The sequence below is a fragment of the Xiphophorus maculatus genome, chromosome 18 (genome assembly GCF_002775205.1).
Source record: "Xiphophorus maculatus strain JP 163 A chromosome 18, X_maculatus-5.0-male, whole genome shotgun sequence".
Classification (NCBI taxonomy): Eukaryota; Metazoa; Chordata; class Actinopteri; order Cyprinodontiformes; family Poeciliidae; genus Xiphophorus; species Xiphophorus maculatus.
The window spans coordinates 17,041,812-17,055,113 of NC_036460.1; the positions used below are offsets into that span (position 1 = coordinate 17,041,812).

Genomic DNA, 13,302 nt, shown 5'->3' on the forward strand with positions numbered 1-13,302 from the left:
TGTGGCTCCTGGCCACACTCCAGCATCAGATAGATTTATTCACTGGTCCCTTTGTGTTATGGAGCACATAAATAACCCCAGACTCCCACTCTAAAGAAACGACAGGGGTTGATCCATGGCTCTGGATCGATGAATGCTGTGCGCTATCTTGTCTTTTACTAACAAACAAAAATAATGCTTCAGGTTGTTCCACAGACCTGGATGATGAAATATTGCTTGTAAAACCAGGCTGAGTGTATGTGCTTTAGTCTTGCCAGTATAGTTGATTAGGGTTGTAAAAATATTTGCATGCTCGGTAAAATATTTTCTCAAGAAAATTTTGTGCATATTCAGTTTAAGCATAGTTAAAAATGTTTATTGTTTTGCAATATGTTTTTATTTATCCAGCATGGTTTGAGTGTAAAATGTTACAAGTGCTATTACTATGTTTAAAGCTCCAATTTAAATTCATTTAATTAGATATAATGCATTTGTTTTGTAAATTATACTATGAAAACTGGTGGTTAAGAAGGGCATTTCAGGTCAAACTATGTTGCAAACCTGGTTTTCTTGCTATCAGTCACATAACAAATGCATAACATTATTTGTACTCTTGGCAGATTTAGAGTTAAATTATTTAATTTATCCAAATGTTTCTCCTGATTGTAAGTAATGTCAAGGTTTGGAATGGCCCACACTCCAAACATGAACCTCATATTAGACATTTCAAGCACATCAATAAAGATAAATTGTCAAAATGCCAATGGAAACATTCAAAAAGCTCCTCAGCACTTATAAGAAGGGTTTTATTGTTGTACAATTGCATAAATAATTTCCAACTTGTCATTTCTTATTAAAATATTGATACCATAAATGTTTAGACACTTTTTAAAAATCAATATTACTTCATAATCGTGTGCCTCATTTCCAATCTGAAACAAACATCCTGGTTGAAAGAAAATAATTTGAAATTTAAATCAGCTAGGGGTATTAATATTTCTGGCCTTGATTGTACCTGCGCAGACAACATTGTTTTTCTGAAAATATGTCCAGAAGTTTGAATGCTTAATACACATGGGTCTTACATGGTGTACAAGTGAAAGTTTTCTTGACAACTAGAATTGATCCCAGATGTTTATTAGATGTTTTCTGAGAACTAGCCTGACCGTTGCCTTCCTATGCAATTCCGCTCGACTCCAATTGAGCTTCATTTTTCTGGGTGAATTTCACCCAGGCCAGTCAGCAAACAGAAGGAGCAGTTGTGAATTATGAATTTTTGCACTAGAACCAACTTTTTTCTAATGAAACAAACAGAACTCTGATGCTATCCAGATATAGCATAGGGAGTTTACACCAAAAAGAAAAGAAACTGTCCTTACTCTCGTTGCAGATGATTCCTGTCCAGCCAGCCGAGCAAGCACATTGGTCCTTGTTTTCACTACATGCTCCATTCACACAGTCGTCACAGCTCACACTACAGTCATCCCCAAAGGAGCCCTCTAGGCACACTGAAAAGGAAATGGTAAACTCCAAATTACTTTTCTTGTCTGTAGATTTACAGAGGGGGCAATAAAATAGTATTGATTTGATCAGACGTCCCCAGAAGTCTCATCATTCACATTTTTTACTGTACCTATGGTGCTTTCCAGTCTCAGCTCTCCCCTGTGCTCTCTGTGGATCTCTAATTCTTCGTCACTGTCACTAACATGACGACCATCATCATCATCATCATCATCATCATCATCATCATTATCATCATCATCATCAGTGCTGTGGCGAACGTGCAGGGCTGCCGTGAAATGCAAGAGCTGAGGAGTCTTTCGAAACAGCAGGTCAGGCAGCCTGTCAGCCTCCAGCCCTTCCTCCTCTTCCTCACCCAGCTCACCGCCATACAGAGCTGAACACACACATGGCAAAGCGAAGCTCAAGAGCAAAACTTAATTTGTTTGATTTGATTTGTCACATTGTTGCTTGCTGGGGGTTATGACGTTGTGGTTTCTCACAGATGCAAGAGTGGTGATCCAGATCCAAGCGGAAGCCCATTTGGCAAAAGCACTGATAGGTTCCCAAGGTGTTGACGCAGTAGTGTTCACATCCCGAGGTCTCTGCTAGGCACTCATTAATATCTAGAAGAAGACAAAAGAATTAAAAGCACAACCCTGCCATGGCACTGGGAAATTATTGACATTGAAACTAATCTGCTATGCATAAATTCAATAGCATGCATCTGGAGCACATTTAAGTAAACTTTGGCTACTTCATGAGCAATATGCTCTGTTTTCCATTCTCTGCAATGAAGTAGCCTTCAAAGGGCTAATTTCTCAACAATGAGTTAATAAGCATGCATTGGAATTGCAACCCAGCTGTTCTATAAAATAAAAAAACACAAAAACACCAGACAGGCTAATCTGCTAACAATCCTGCTGCACTCTCACCTTCGCAGCCGCAGCCATCTGGCCTCAGTCTGTGGCCGGCTTTGCAGCTGCACTCATAGCCGCCGGGGTAGTTTCTACAGAGGTGGCTGCAGCAGGACTCCACACTCAAACACTCATCACTATCTAAGGAAAGAACAATGTTTTAAGTGTTGACTAGAGAGACAGTAAACTAAAACTGTAATTGGAAAACTTCAGAGAATAGCAAAGATCTTACCTACACAGGTCCTCCTGTCTGTGTCCAACTGGTAGCCTTGGTTACAGGAGCATAGGGGGCCATTAGTGGCATGCTCACAATGATGAGAACATCCCCCATTGCTCTTCTCACAACTATTTACAATTTCCATCTCAATGCCTGGAACAAGGAGCACCAAAACCACAACATGAAATGACCATAACTAAAAAGTGTAACAAATGAACAAACTTACTTTAGAAGCTCTGCTTGGATCTGATTGTGACTTAATGATTGGGAGATTTTGGAAACAACTTGTTTTCCAGATACCAAAAGAAAAAAAAAAACTTATTTCTAGAAAACAGCTCAATGGTTTTTCAAAGCACCTGAACTGTTTCTAGAAGCAGTAGTAGTCTTTATCATGTTCCTTCCACTTCAATACTATGTGACAATTTATTGATGACCTATCACATGAACTCCCAAATAAATACACTGGAATTTATAGCTGTACTATGGTAAAATATAGTAAATGTCCAAAAGCATTAACACTTTTGTAAGGCCCCGTAAACATGTTTCGGCTCAAACAGTTCGCATTTTAGCTCAACAGCACTCTCCATATCACAAGCCATTTACTGTGATTCATTTCTCTGTTTCTACTCTGGAGAACTAAGAAAATACAAAAGAGACAAACACAAATCTCTAAGCTTTCTTAAATTTTCTGAGGGAATATTAAAGCTCCAGTGTTTTGACTTACGGTAGCACTGCTTGCCTTCGGCACCGAGTTCAAAACCAGGATGACACACACATCTGAAGGAGCCCAGCATGTTGATACAACCATGGGAACACTTTGCATGACCAGAGCTGCACTCATCAATGTCTACAGGAGACAGACAACAGCTAATAGATAAGGATGTGAAGACATGCGTGTTTAATCTCAGATATACCAAGTGGAAAACCATCACTGAAGTCAATATTTGTAGGCTTATCCTATCAGAATACAATTTGCTTCACACAATTCACTGAAGAATGCCACGTGACAATTTTGAGACAAAGTAAAACAAACACATGCTGACAGTCAAGAATCTGATATTTGTGTTAATCTTCACCAACAATTTACTGGAATTAGGTTCAGTCCATGATTCTAACCAGCACTGGCAGGAGCGATGAAAGCAAAAGTATAAAATGAGACAAAATAATCAATAGATAGCTCATAATCAATAGATAGATGGCTTATGTGCCATCCCTCTGGCACATAAATCTGACAGAGGGAGCGGATTTGTGTGCTACTGAACATTTGGAACAATACCTGACTATTCTGGGTATGAAAAGGAATTCTTTGCCTCATCACGCTCTGTACCAACCAAGCATCAATTCATAGCTGTAGGGTGGACGTTTCATACCCACTTTGACCAGCCCGTGGTTTAAAGTCATTTTCTATAATGTACTCATACTCTGCAAAGATATTTGGTTATTTCTCTCCAATAAGTTTGATCTACAACAGGTCACACTGAATTATTGGATCAGGGGGTCGGATTATTTTATATCTGCATAAGGCAACTAACCCGAATCTAAGTCTCAGCCCATGAAAATGGGGTTTAATATAAATTAAATAAAATTATAAAAAAGATTTAACATGTATTGTTTGCAAATCTCCTGATACTTTTTAACGGCCTAGAAATAAAGTGATACACAATGATTAAGTGCATGGATACAAAATGGTTTGTTTGTGAATACAGTTTGATTAAAGTGTGAAACTGCAATCCAAACTGGGCCATCCAAATAAAAACAGGATGCTTTATCATTATCAGATCCAGAAAGAATGTTTTAAAACTGGTTGTTTTTGAGTATTTTCCAGAGCTGGTGTTTACACCTGGAGGCCATTTTGAGTTCTATCTGTGATGGATAGAGCCGGATTAAGTGGAGGTCTTCATTACTATTATTAGTTACATGAGCCATAGGGCATTTTCTCCAATGTAATTTGCATTTATGTGTTTGAGTGAATGTGTGATATATGACAGAAACCGATCTTTCTTACCTTCACAGTTTTTTTGGTCTCCAGACAACATAAAACCAGAACGGCAGCTGCAATTTGCTATACCGCCTTCGGAGTTGCAGAACTGTGCACAGCCTCCATTCCTCTCCTTACAGGGGTCCCTCACTGACAAACACACAAACAAATAAACGAAGCTTACACACAGTCTATGATGCTGACATACACAACCCAACAGTTCATAAACAGGGACAAATCCCAAGAGAACAGATTTTAATTTATGGTTTTACTATGACCAAACTTGAAAGATTCAAGGAGTATGTGTTCTTTTGCAAGGCATTGCAAATGAACTGTCTGCTTGCATGAATGAAATATCTTCTGACAAGATCACTTACATTCACAGTGTCTCCCATCTTGTTTCAGCTGGTAGTTCCTTCTGCACTCACATTTGTACTCCTTGTTTCCCACATCCACACACTTGTGCTCACAACCTCCATTCAAAATGGAGCAAGAATTTACAACTAGCAAAACAGAAACAGAATCATGGCAGGTAAAAAAAAAAAAAAAACCGGCAAAACATTCATTGGTTCTGTTATCCAAGTGGAAATGAAAATGTAGTAAAAACTTCTCTAATGAAGGAAGACAGGTGAGACTAAAAGTATGAGTTTAATTAATAAAACAGCCTTCAGACCTCAAACTCAGCAGCTATATATTTGTGGAAAACACATGGGAAAATGCTTAAAACTTAAAACTTGAAAATTACATTCAGTGCTCCTACAGTGGTTACTCTAAGGTAATTTCCATTTCTGTGACTTAATGACATGCCAAACAGGAATACTAGCCATATGCCTTTTGGGTGTTCTCACCATAAGCAAGATGACAAAGACAGGTAGTAAAACTGTAAGTAAAATACCATTCTAAGACTGATTACTTTAGCAGATACAATTAGGTCCCCATTTGGCACCCTTACAAATCTGAGCATTAAGGATAGCTATAACACTGAAAAAAAGACATGTTTTCTTTTACAAATAGGAAGGTAAAGAACATATTGCTAGAGAAATGTTATGTTACTAATAATTTATTATAATTACATATTTACTTACCACATCATTACATTTATGTTACTTCTGTTTCACTTATTACCATATATTCATTGATAATCACCTCCCCATCAGTAGTATGATGAGTAACATAGGTATATTTACCTATGTAAAATGATAATGATAACCTACTCATTATCATTTAGCATTTATTGATCACAATGTTTTTTTGTTATGACTCATTTATTGTTTATTTGAAATTTTAAATGTTCATTTAAATGATTTTTACTTGATCAAGGAGGAAATAGGATGAGTTAACAAACTCAGTAAGATCACCTCATGTCTAGAGACAAATGTCCAGCAACATTTGTCTGTAGAAACTTCATTGTAACCTTTTTATGACTTTTCCTAGCTGTGACTTTGTTCTGACACTTCAACGTTGCAAAAAATGATTGTTTCCTGTGTTGTATTGCAAAGAGCCATTGCGTCAGATGCTTTTATAGAGCAAGCTTATCCAAAGACACAGACTGTATAAGTGAGGCATTTTCTGTTGTCAGAGAATGAGGCAAACTTACTGAGTTTGTTAAATCATCCTATTCCCTCCTTGATCAAGTAAAAATCCTTTAAATGAACATTTATGAGTATCTGTCTCTGATTTGACTTTGTCTTGAATGGTTCCTGATACAAATGCTTCTAATACATAGATTTGAAGTACATGACAGATATTTTGATTTGTCTGTTTCACCCTTTTTGGACAGCAGCAAACATTGGAAACTAATAACAATAATTACACTTCCAAAATATTCCTGCAAAACAATCAGGCCGGTAATTTTTGCAAAACTCCTATTTGCAGTACCGTTTTCTTACCAATGCAGGTTCGACCGTCAGAGTGCATACGGAATCCCTCGCTGCACTCGCAATGATAAGAGCCTGCCGTGTTGACACAAGTTTGTTGGCATCCTCCATTGAGCTCATCACACTCATTTATATCTGGAAAAAATATATATATTAAAAACATATTGGGTTATAGACATACTTTTAACAAGCCTTCATAGAAAAATCTAAGCATTCATGAAGCATGTCTATTTTCATGTAAAACAGCACAAAAACTAAATACAACTACAGAGTAAAGTTCTGACTTGTTATAAACACCAAACTAATGACTCATGAAATCAATGAGTAAAATCATCAAAAACATAAAATATACAATTCAGACAGGAGACAGAGATTCTCTATTTTTTGAGAGCTAGTTTATTTTCTTATTAGATATTTGATTAAAATATCTTGTCCATGCAAATCTCTGACAGCTGTTTTATAAAAGAGCTAAAGTCCTCCAACAAAATGAACCCTCAGTAAGTATAATTATTATCCTCTGAGCTTTAATCAAGTTTCATTCATTTTTAATCCTGATCATCAAAACACTCTCTTTTTGAAAACACTCATAGTTGTATACTATAAGTAAGATTTATTTGGTCTGACTAAGTTTCTTTGGGTGAATATTAGATTGCTTAACATGTGTGTGCGCAATATGTGTGAAATCTCTTGTTCCTGAATGCATTCTCCTGCGGCTGCATGTGTGTTAGACTTATGCCTCTGATCCACAGAGACAGAAACAAGTTGTCAAGACAAAATAACTGAATGTTATACTGAAGAACCATCAAACTTCACTTCACGTCTGGACAACACATACTCATAAGCATCGCTATGGCTGTCATCTCCTACTATGCAACTTTATGGATGATAGCGTACTTGAGTGCATAGAGAGCAAAGTTATTATCAGCTCTCTGGAAACCTGTCAAGCTTTGAATAAGCATTGATACTCCTTGAATTTGTTCACAAATTAGCTCAAGCTTAGACAGACTGGATGACATTCACTCATTTTAAAGTCTTGATCTAAATCCTGCAGTGTAACAGGCTTTTAGATCAGGGTTGCTGACCTGCCAGAAGTTAAAGCTCTATAGAGTTATAACCCAGTTCTAATATTACCCTGTTTTTAGCTCCATTTACATTTGGCCACTTTAACATCTCCTAGTAGAGAGCACGATTAATAATTATAGTTAGTGAGAAGTGAATCTCTGCAGGTCCTCATGAGTTACTATGGGTTTCTTGACTGCTTCTCTGATTAACATGCTCTGTCAGACAGAAGGCAATGTATTGGTAGGTTTACAGTTGCCTTTTACCTAAACTGACTGTTTTCATTATCAGAGTCAAGGAATGTAATTTACATCAATGGCGTGGGTTTCAAACATCACCGTGGAAACGTGTGTAAAACAGTTGATGTAGATTAAAAGTTCCTGGAAGCTCACATTCTGAAGAAACAACGTTCAGGAACCCACACTTAAAATGCTCATACTAAAAGAAAGAGTGGCTTTATAGTTTATTTAGAAATAATGTTAGAATAAATAAAGAATGTGTATTCAGCACTTGTAGATAATGCTAAAAGCATAAAACTACAGACGTGAGAGGTTTTTAGTGGGAAAGATACAATGGCAGCTTTTCACGGTTAAATGAGGTGGTGCCTGGGGAGCAGGGCCGAGAGCAGTGGTGGTGGTGCCGGGGGTCAGAGGTCATGAGTTCTAAATGGTGAAGTGTGACACCATCAGGGTCTAAGCTGAGATGCTGAGACGGCACGTACAAGTGGACTAAGCAGTGGATTGGACGTTAATGTAGACTGCATAGAGGAGCCACATAGGAAACAAGCTGAAATCTAAATCCTGTGAGCCAAAAAATATGCTTGCAAAACTCAAGGCTATGTGTGCAAAAAAAAAAAGACAATAGCACAAAGGATTTCTTAAGAGACTGAAAATAGATTTGTAAAACAAATTCAGTTTTAAGAAACTTCTACAAAATATCCATACCAAATACTGTATGTTGTACTTACTCAAAAAGAAAGAGTAAATAAAATTTGTAAAGAACGGCAAAGAGAGTTTGACACATTCCTTATTTGGGTTTTGTTGCATTCAAATCTCTAGCAGTCCGTCTTACCATTACAAGCCTTGCCGTCTGGCCCCACTTTGCTGCCTTCAGGACATTTGCAGTAGTAGCTCCCAATGGTGTTGCAGCAGTAACCCTCACAGCCGCCTTCATCCACTTCACATTCATTAACGTCTGAAAGGACAGGATTAAAAAGCCAGGTTAATTTATCGTGCACATTCAACATGTACTTCCCATCCAGCTTGTTCTGATTTGCCTATTCTAGGAGTCAGATTAGTCTGTTATAAAGTATATAAGTCTTTCAACTGGGATAAATAAAAGAAGAAAGAGGCCAGCTGTAGGTTAAACAAGATGGTTTGCTACCTATGCAGACTGAAAGCTTTCAGCAAACTTCTGTTGATATTACAAACAGACTACAAACACTTTATGAATTTCCCATTTTGATAAACAAGGAAGTGTGTCTGATCAAAACCAGCTTGTGATCAAGGCTTTTCATCATTTTTGATGCAGTACAAGATGTTAGCCCTTAACGTCCTTACTGTTTGCTATCGTATAATAGCATAATTGTATTTTAACATTAATCTGAAGGGTTCAGTCTGTTTCAATTCATGAAAAGGGTAAACCTGTTCGAATACATCCTGCTCTTTGCCTAGACATACTGTCTTTGAATTCACTTGTTGAGACAAACATCTTTGCAATAATTCTAAAAATATCACTGAATATGAAAAAGTTTGCATTAATTAAAATTAGGAAGTGTGTCTTATATTTCAAATGGAAATATAAGAATAAATTTGGAAATGACTGTGATTAGGACTAAACTGTATCAGCATATTCAGAAATTGAAGGCATGCATGTTGCAAAATTTTACATGTATATTTATATCATATTGTGGTATACTGATGGTACATTAGTATGGAATATTTACCACAACAAATCATTTAAAACAATCACTGATAAAAATGTGTTGAATTCTACAAGGCCTCAGAAGCTAAGGATGGGTCGCCATCTTTGTTTTTCAGGCCACACCCACACTTAGTTTCTAAGGGCAAGCAGGTTTGTCTGAGTCATTTGGTGATAGTTTTTGCAACGCATCAAAGTTCAAAGGATTATTGCACAGTAGCTGTCTTTCTGGAACTTTGAATTAAATTGCAACATGTTATTTGCTGTTCTTTTTTTTTTATCTTTTTTGACAGCAGGGAAGCATTAATTGCCTCTACTTTGCATCTTACAAGCTGATGACTGAACACAGTCTTCAGGGTTAAATGATGATGTTTAGTGCTTGCTCACATTGTGCTACAATCGTCCAACTTCTTAACTGTATAAGCAAGGTTGAGCAGTAAGTAGTAGAATAAATGAAAAGACTCAACTTGAAAACTCTGATCATCTCATTGATTTAGATTATTATATTTGTTTCTAAATAAATGATTTACAAGAAAAAATAAAAGAAAATGGTATAGAAACCAGAAATGCTTTACAGAAAACAAACCATTCAGAGTTTGATTTTGCAGTCAACTCCAGAAAGTTTGTAAAGCTGAGTTTTGGGGTATCAGAAATTGACACCTGATGTATTGAATCCTAGCTGAATGACTTTTTGTTGCTGAACATTAATAGGTGAATATAGATTGTGCCACAAGAAAAATAAGGTCATTGCTAAAAGGGGATGCTTCAGTTATAGGCTTAATTACATGCTTAAAATAAACATGAAAACTGTGCTGTAATTTTTTTGAATGTACTTTTCAGGTCATACTTGTGGATGAAAATGCACTGCAATAAAATGAAAGTGGCCTCCTGTTGCTTTATGAGTGGGAGTGATAACAGTTTTCCATCATGTAACATAAAGTTCAGGCAGCTTTAAATATTCTTGAATTTTCCTGACTCCTGCAGTTCTCATCAGGTGCTGCTGACATGGGTGACCTCTGCAGCGCAGTGGCTCCCCAGTTCCAGTTCCTCCGAGGACCCACATTCTTTCGCCTACTCAGAAACTATTTGAAGCGCATGGATGTGGAATAAATCAGTAAAGCCTCAGTCATGTGTCCAGTGTCCTTGTGGTAAAACCATTAAAAGATACAAGCCCAGATCAATAACAGAACAGTAGGTCTCAACAGCGCAGTGTGGAGATACTAAAAGCTATTTCATGTTCTCATTCTTCAATGCCAGATGGAGAGGAAGCAATGGGAATGTGTATTCCCAACCTTTTCCAAGATTTTCTTCCTCACATTCCCACTGTGAGAAACAATCGGAATGTTTTTTCAGCTTGTCCTTGTGAATATTAAAAACATAATTGGATATTTTTACTTTCTTAGAAGGTACACGTTGCTAATTTAAGTCTTTAACACTTACGACGTTCAGTTCTTTGCTTTCTGAAAATCTAAAAAGGCAGGAAACAATCGTTACCTGATTTTCTCAACTAGAAAAATGATTGCAACACCAATCACTAAACCAATTTATGAATGCTGTTTGCCACTAATCTGACTGATAAGATGCTTCATCTGATCATTTGATAAGATCTACTGATATAGCAAGAGCAAATATTTTAATTTATATAATTTTTTACAGGAAAATTATCAGCTTAAGCTGTTCCTTTAGAAAAAACATTTTGGAAAAGAAAATTACACCAGCATGCTCTGATGGGAAAAGCAGAAGGCCCTGTGAAGCAAACCAAAAGGAGGGAAAAAAGGACTTGGGACCTGAACCTGCTGCAGAGAGGAATGCCGGCTGCTGCAGCAATGCTCCCAGTGGAAAATAAAAAAACAAACAAAAGTTGGATTGTCTTCAAAACTTGACATGGTTGAGACAGGGATGCAATCAATCATGGTTTGGAAAAACAGAGAAAAAAGCCAACTGTCCTCAGGGTTCCATTCATGCATACAACAGCATAAATAACATAGAAATTCAGCAACTGTGAAGACACTTGTACTGTAAATCAGACTTCCCACACTTCCGCATAGTAAATCATCCAATACCTGCATAAAATAACCTATTCGACAATGTTGTTTGCTGTTATCAAAACCATCTTGAATAACAGGATCCAGTCTACTGTCCAGCCCTGCTATTCTCAGAAGTACTTTGAAAACTCTCACATTTTTAGCGAGAATCAGATGGTTTCTGTCATAACACTTGTGTGCCCATGGTCTCCTAATTTCATGCAGACCCATGCACCAGTTTGACTTCAAGAAAAGTCTGATCTAACAGAGTTAGACAGAGTGGCGTTCAAAAGCAGGCCAAATGCAACTTTTTCAGAGCCAGCTCCAATGTTTCAGCACAGAGTTAGAACTAAATCCAGACTGGAGATTCAAAGCAGCTAGTCAGGCGACCCAACAGCACACAGCAGGGTGTACAACCACAACTTGGCAGGAACACCAAAGAGACTAATAGTTCAAGAGACCAAATGATAAGTGTTGAAAAGAAGGGACAGTGCAAGTCCCTTAGAAATCCCGAATTCTGTTGTATTATTCTCAGTGCAGCAAATCATGGGTGAACTCTCTAACTTGGAAAGTCCACATTCAGATCATCCAGGAACATCATCTGCTTAAAGATATCCTCATGTAATGTGATTGTTCGATGGAGTCTTAACACAGAACAGTAGACAGACATTTTCCAAGGAGTTATGTCAATTTACTAGACAAGTACCTCTGCTGCTTTGACATGGAGAGGTGAAATTTTAAATGTGCTGATCGGCTCCCATGCTTTGATTGATCTATCAGCGCCAAAGGAAAGATGACTGAATATGCAGTCACAGGAAACTTTATTGGGTATACCTGTTCAATTGCCTCTTTACACAGATAGCAAATCAGTCAATCACAGGTAAAGGTAGTAAACTCAACACAAATCTGAAAGCTCAAAAACAAGCATCGTGGCTGCTTCTGAAAAGGTAATTCCACATTTCAAAAAGCTCAAGTTTATAGTAATTGCTTCAGGGATTGGAATAGTATGTATAGTTTTCTTAAGTTTGTCCTTATTTACTTTAATACACAAATAACAAATTTAAAAATACCGAAATATATTAGGCTAAATCTAAAAAATCTATATTAAAAATTATTTTAAGTAAAATAACATAAAAGTCCAAAATAAATCAATATAAATCAATACTGTATCTGTTTTTCACAATCATAATTGAATGGAAGCAGTGATAAATCTGTCACTGAGGAAAGGTCACAAAACAAAAAAAGTCTTCCATATTCACTGTAATGTAAGTTTTATCTCTCTCGTTTATAATTGCATGAACAGACCCAAAATAAATACCAGCATGCCAAACATAAGCATAACATTTTTTCAAGACTTAAGATTAATTCTTAGAGTTTTATGAAAAACGTTTTGTACTGCCTGAATTATAATTATATCCAGTGAATGGTGCCAGGAAATATTTTGTTGTACGTCTTAACTTGTATCACATAAAAAATGCAGACGTTCAGAGAGGTTTGTGCCAGAAGTAAGATACTGACTGCCACATGAGCAGAGTCTGGGCAGGGCAGGGGTGCTGCTTGCGTCCTTTTGTGGGTCCCCAAAACCCCATCCTCTCCCCCATTCCACACACCGACACACACGCATGCACACAGACACACAACTTAATCATTAACATCTCCTAAGTGTAGATCTAACACAGAGAATGTTAACATTTATACTCTTATAACTTGTGAAGACATTTTCAAAATCTCAGAGTATTTTTGGGAAAGTTCTATGTGTTTCAGATTAATAAATACTTTGTCCAGAAATATGAAGATTTAATATTTACAATACACCAGAAAATTAGAAAAG

General features: G+C 37.0%; 1 protein-coding gene across 1 annotated transcript in view; it reads right to left on the reverse strand.

The window, feature by feature from the left end:
* LOC102224491 (multiple epidermal growth factor-like domains protein 6) overlaps positions 1-13,302 on the reverse strand; it is a 47,195-nt gene that overhangs the window by 30,071 nt on the left and 3,822 nt on the right. The window contains exons 5-14 of the mRNA XM_023351796.1: positions 8,599-8,721; positions 6,481-6,603; positions 4,969-5,094; positions 4,619-4,741; positions 3,338-3,460; positions 2,629-2,766; positions 2,415-2,537; positions 1,983-2,105; positions 1,613-1,876; positions 1,359-1,487 (exon numbers count right to left, since the gene is read on the reverse strand). Of these exons, the coding sequence (XP_023207564.1) occupies positions 1,359-1,487; positions 1,613-1,876; positions 1,983-2,105; positions 2,415-2,537; positions 2,629-2,766; positions 3,338-3,460; positions 4,619-4,741; positions 4,969-5,094; positions 6,481-6,603; positions 8,599-8,721 (1,395 nt within the window). The remainder of the gene's footprint in view (positions 1-1,358; positions 1,488-1,612; positions 1,877-1,982; positions 2,106-2,414; positions 2,538-2,628; positions 2,767-3,337; positions 3,461-4,618; positions 4,742-4,968; positions 5,095-6,480; positions 6,604-8,598; positions 8,722-13,302) is intronic.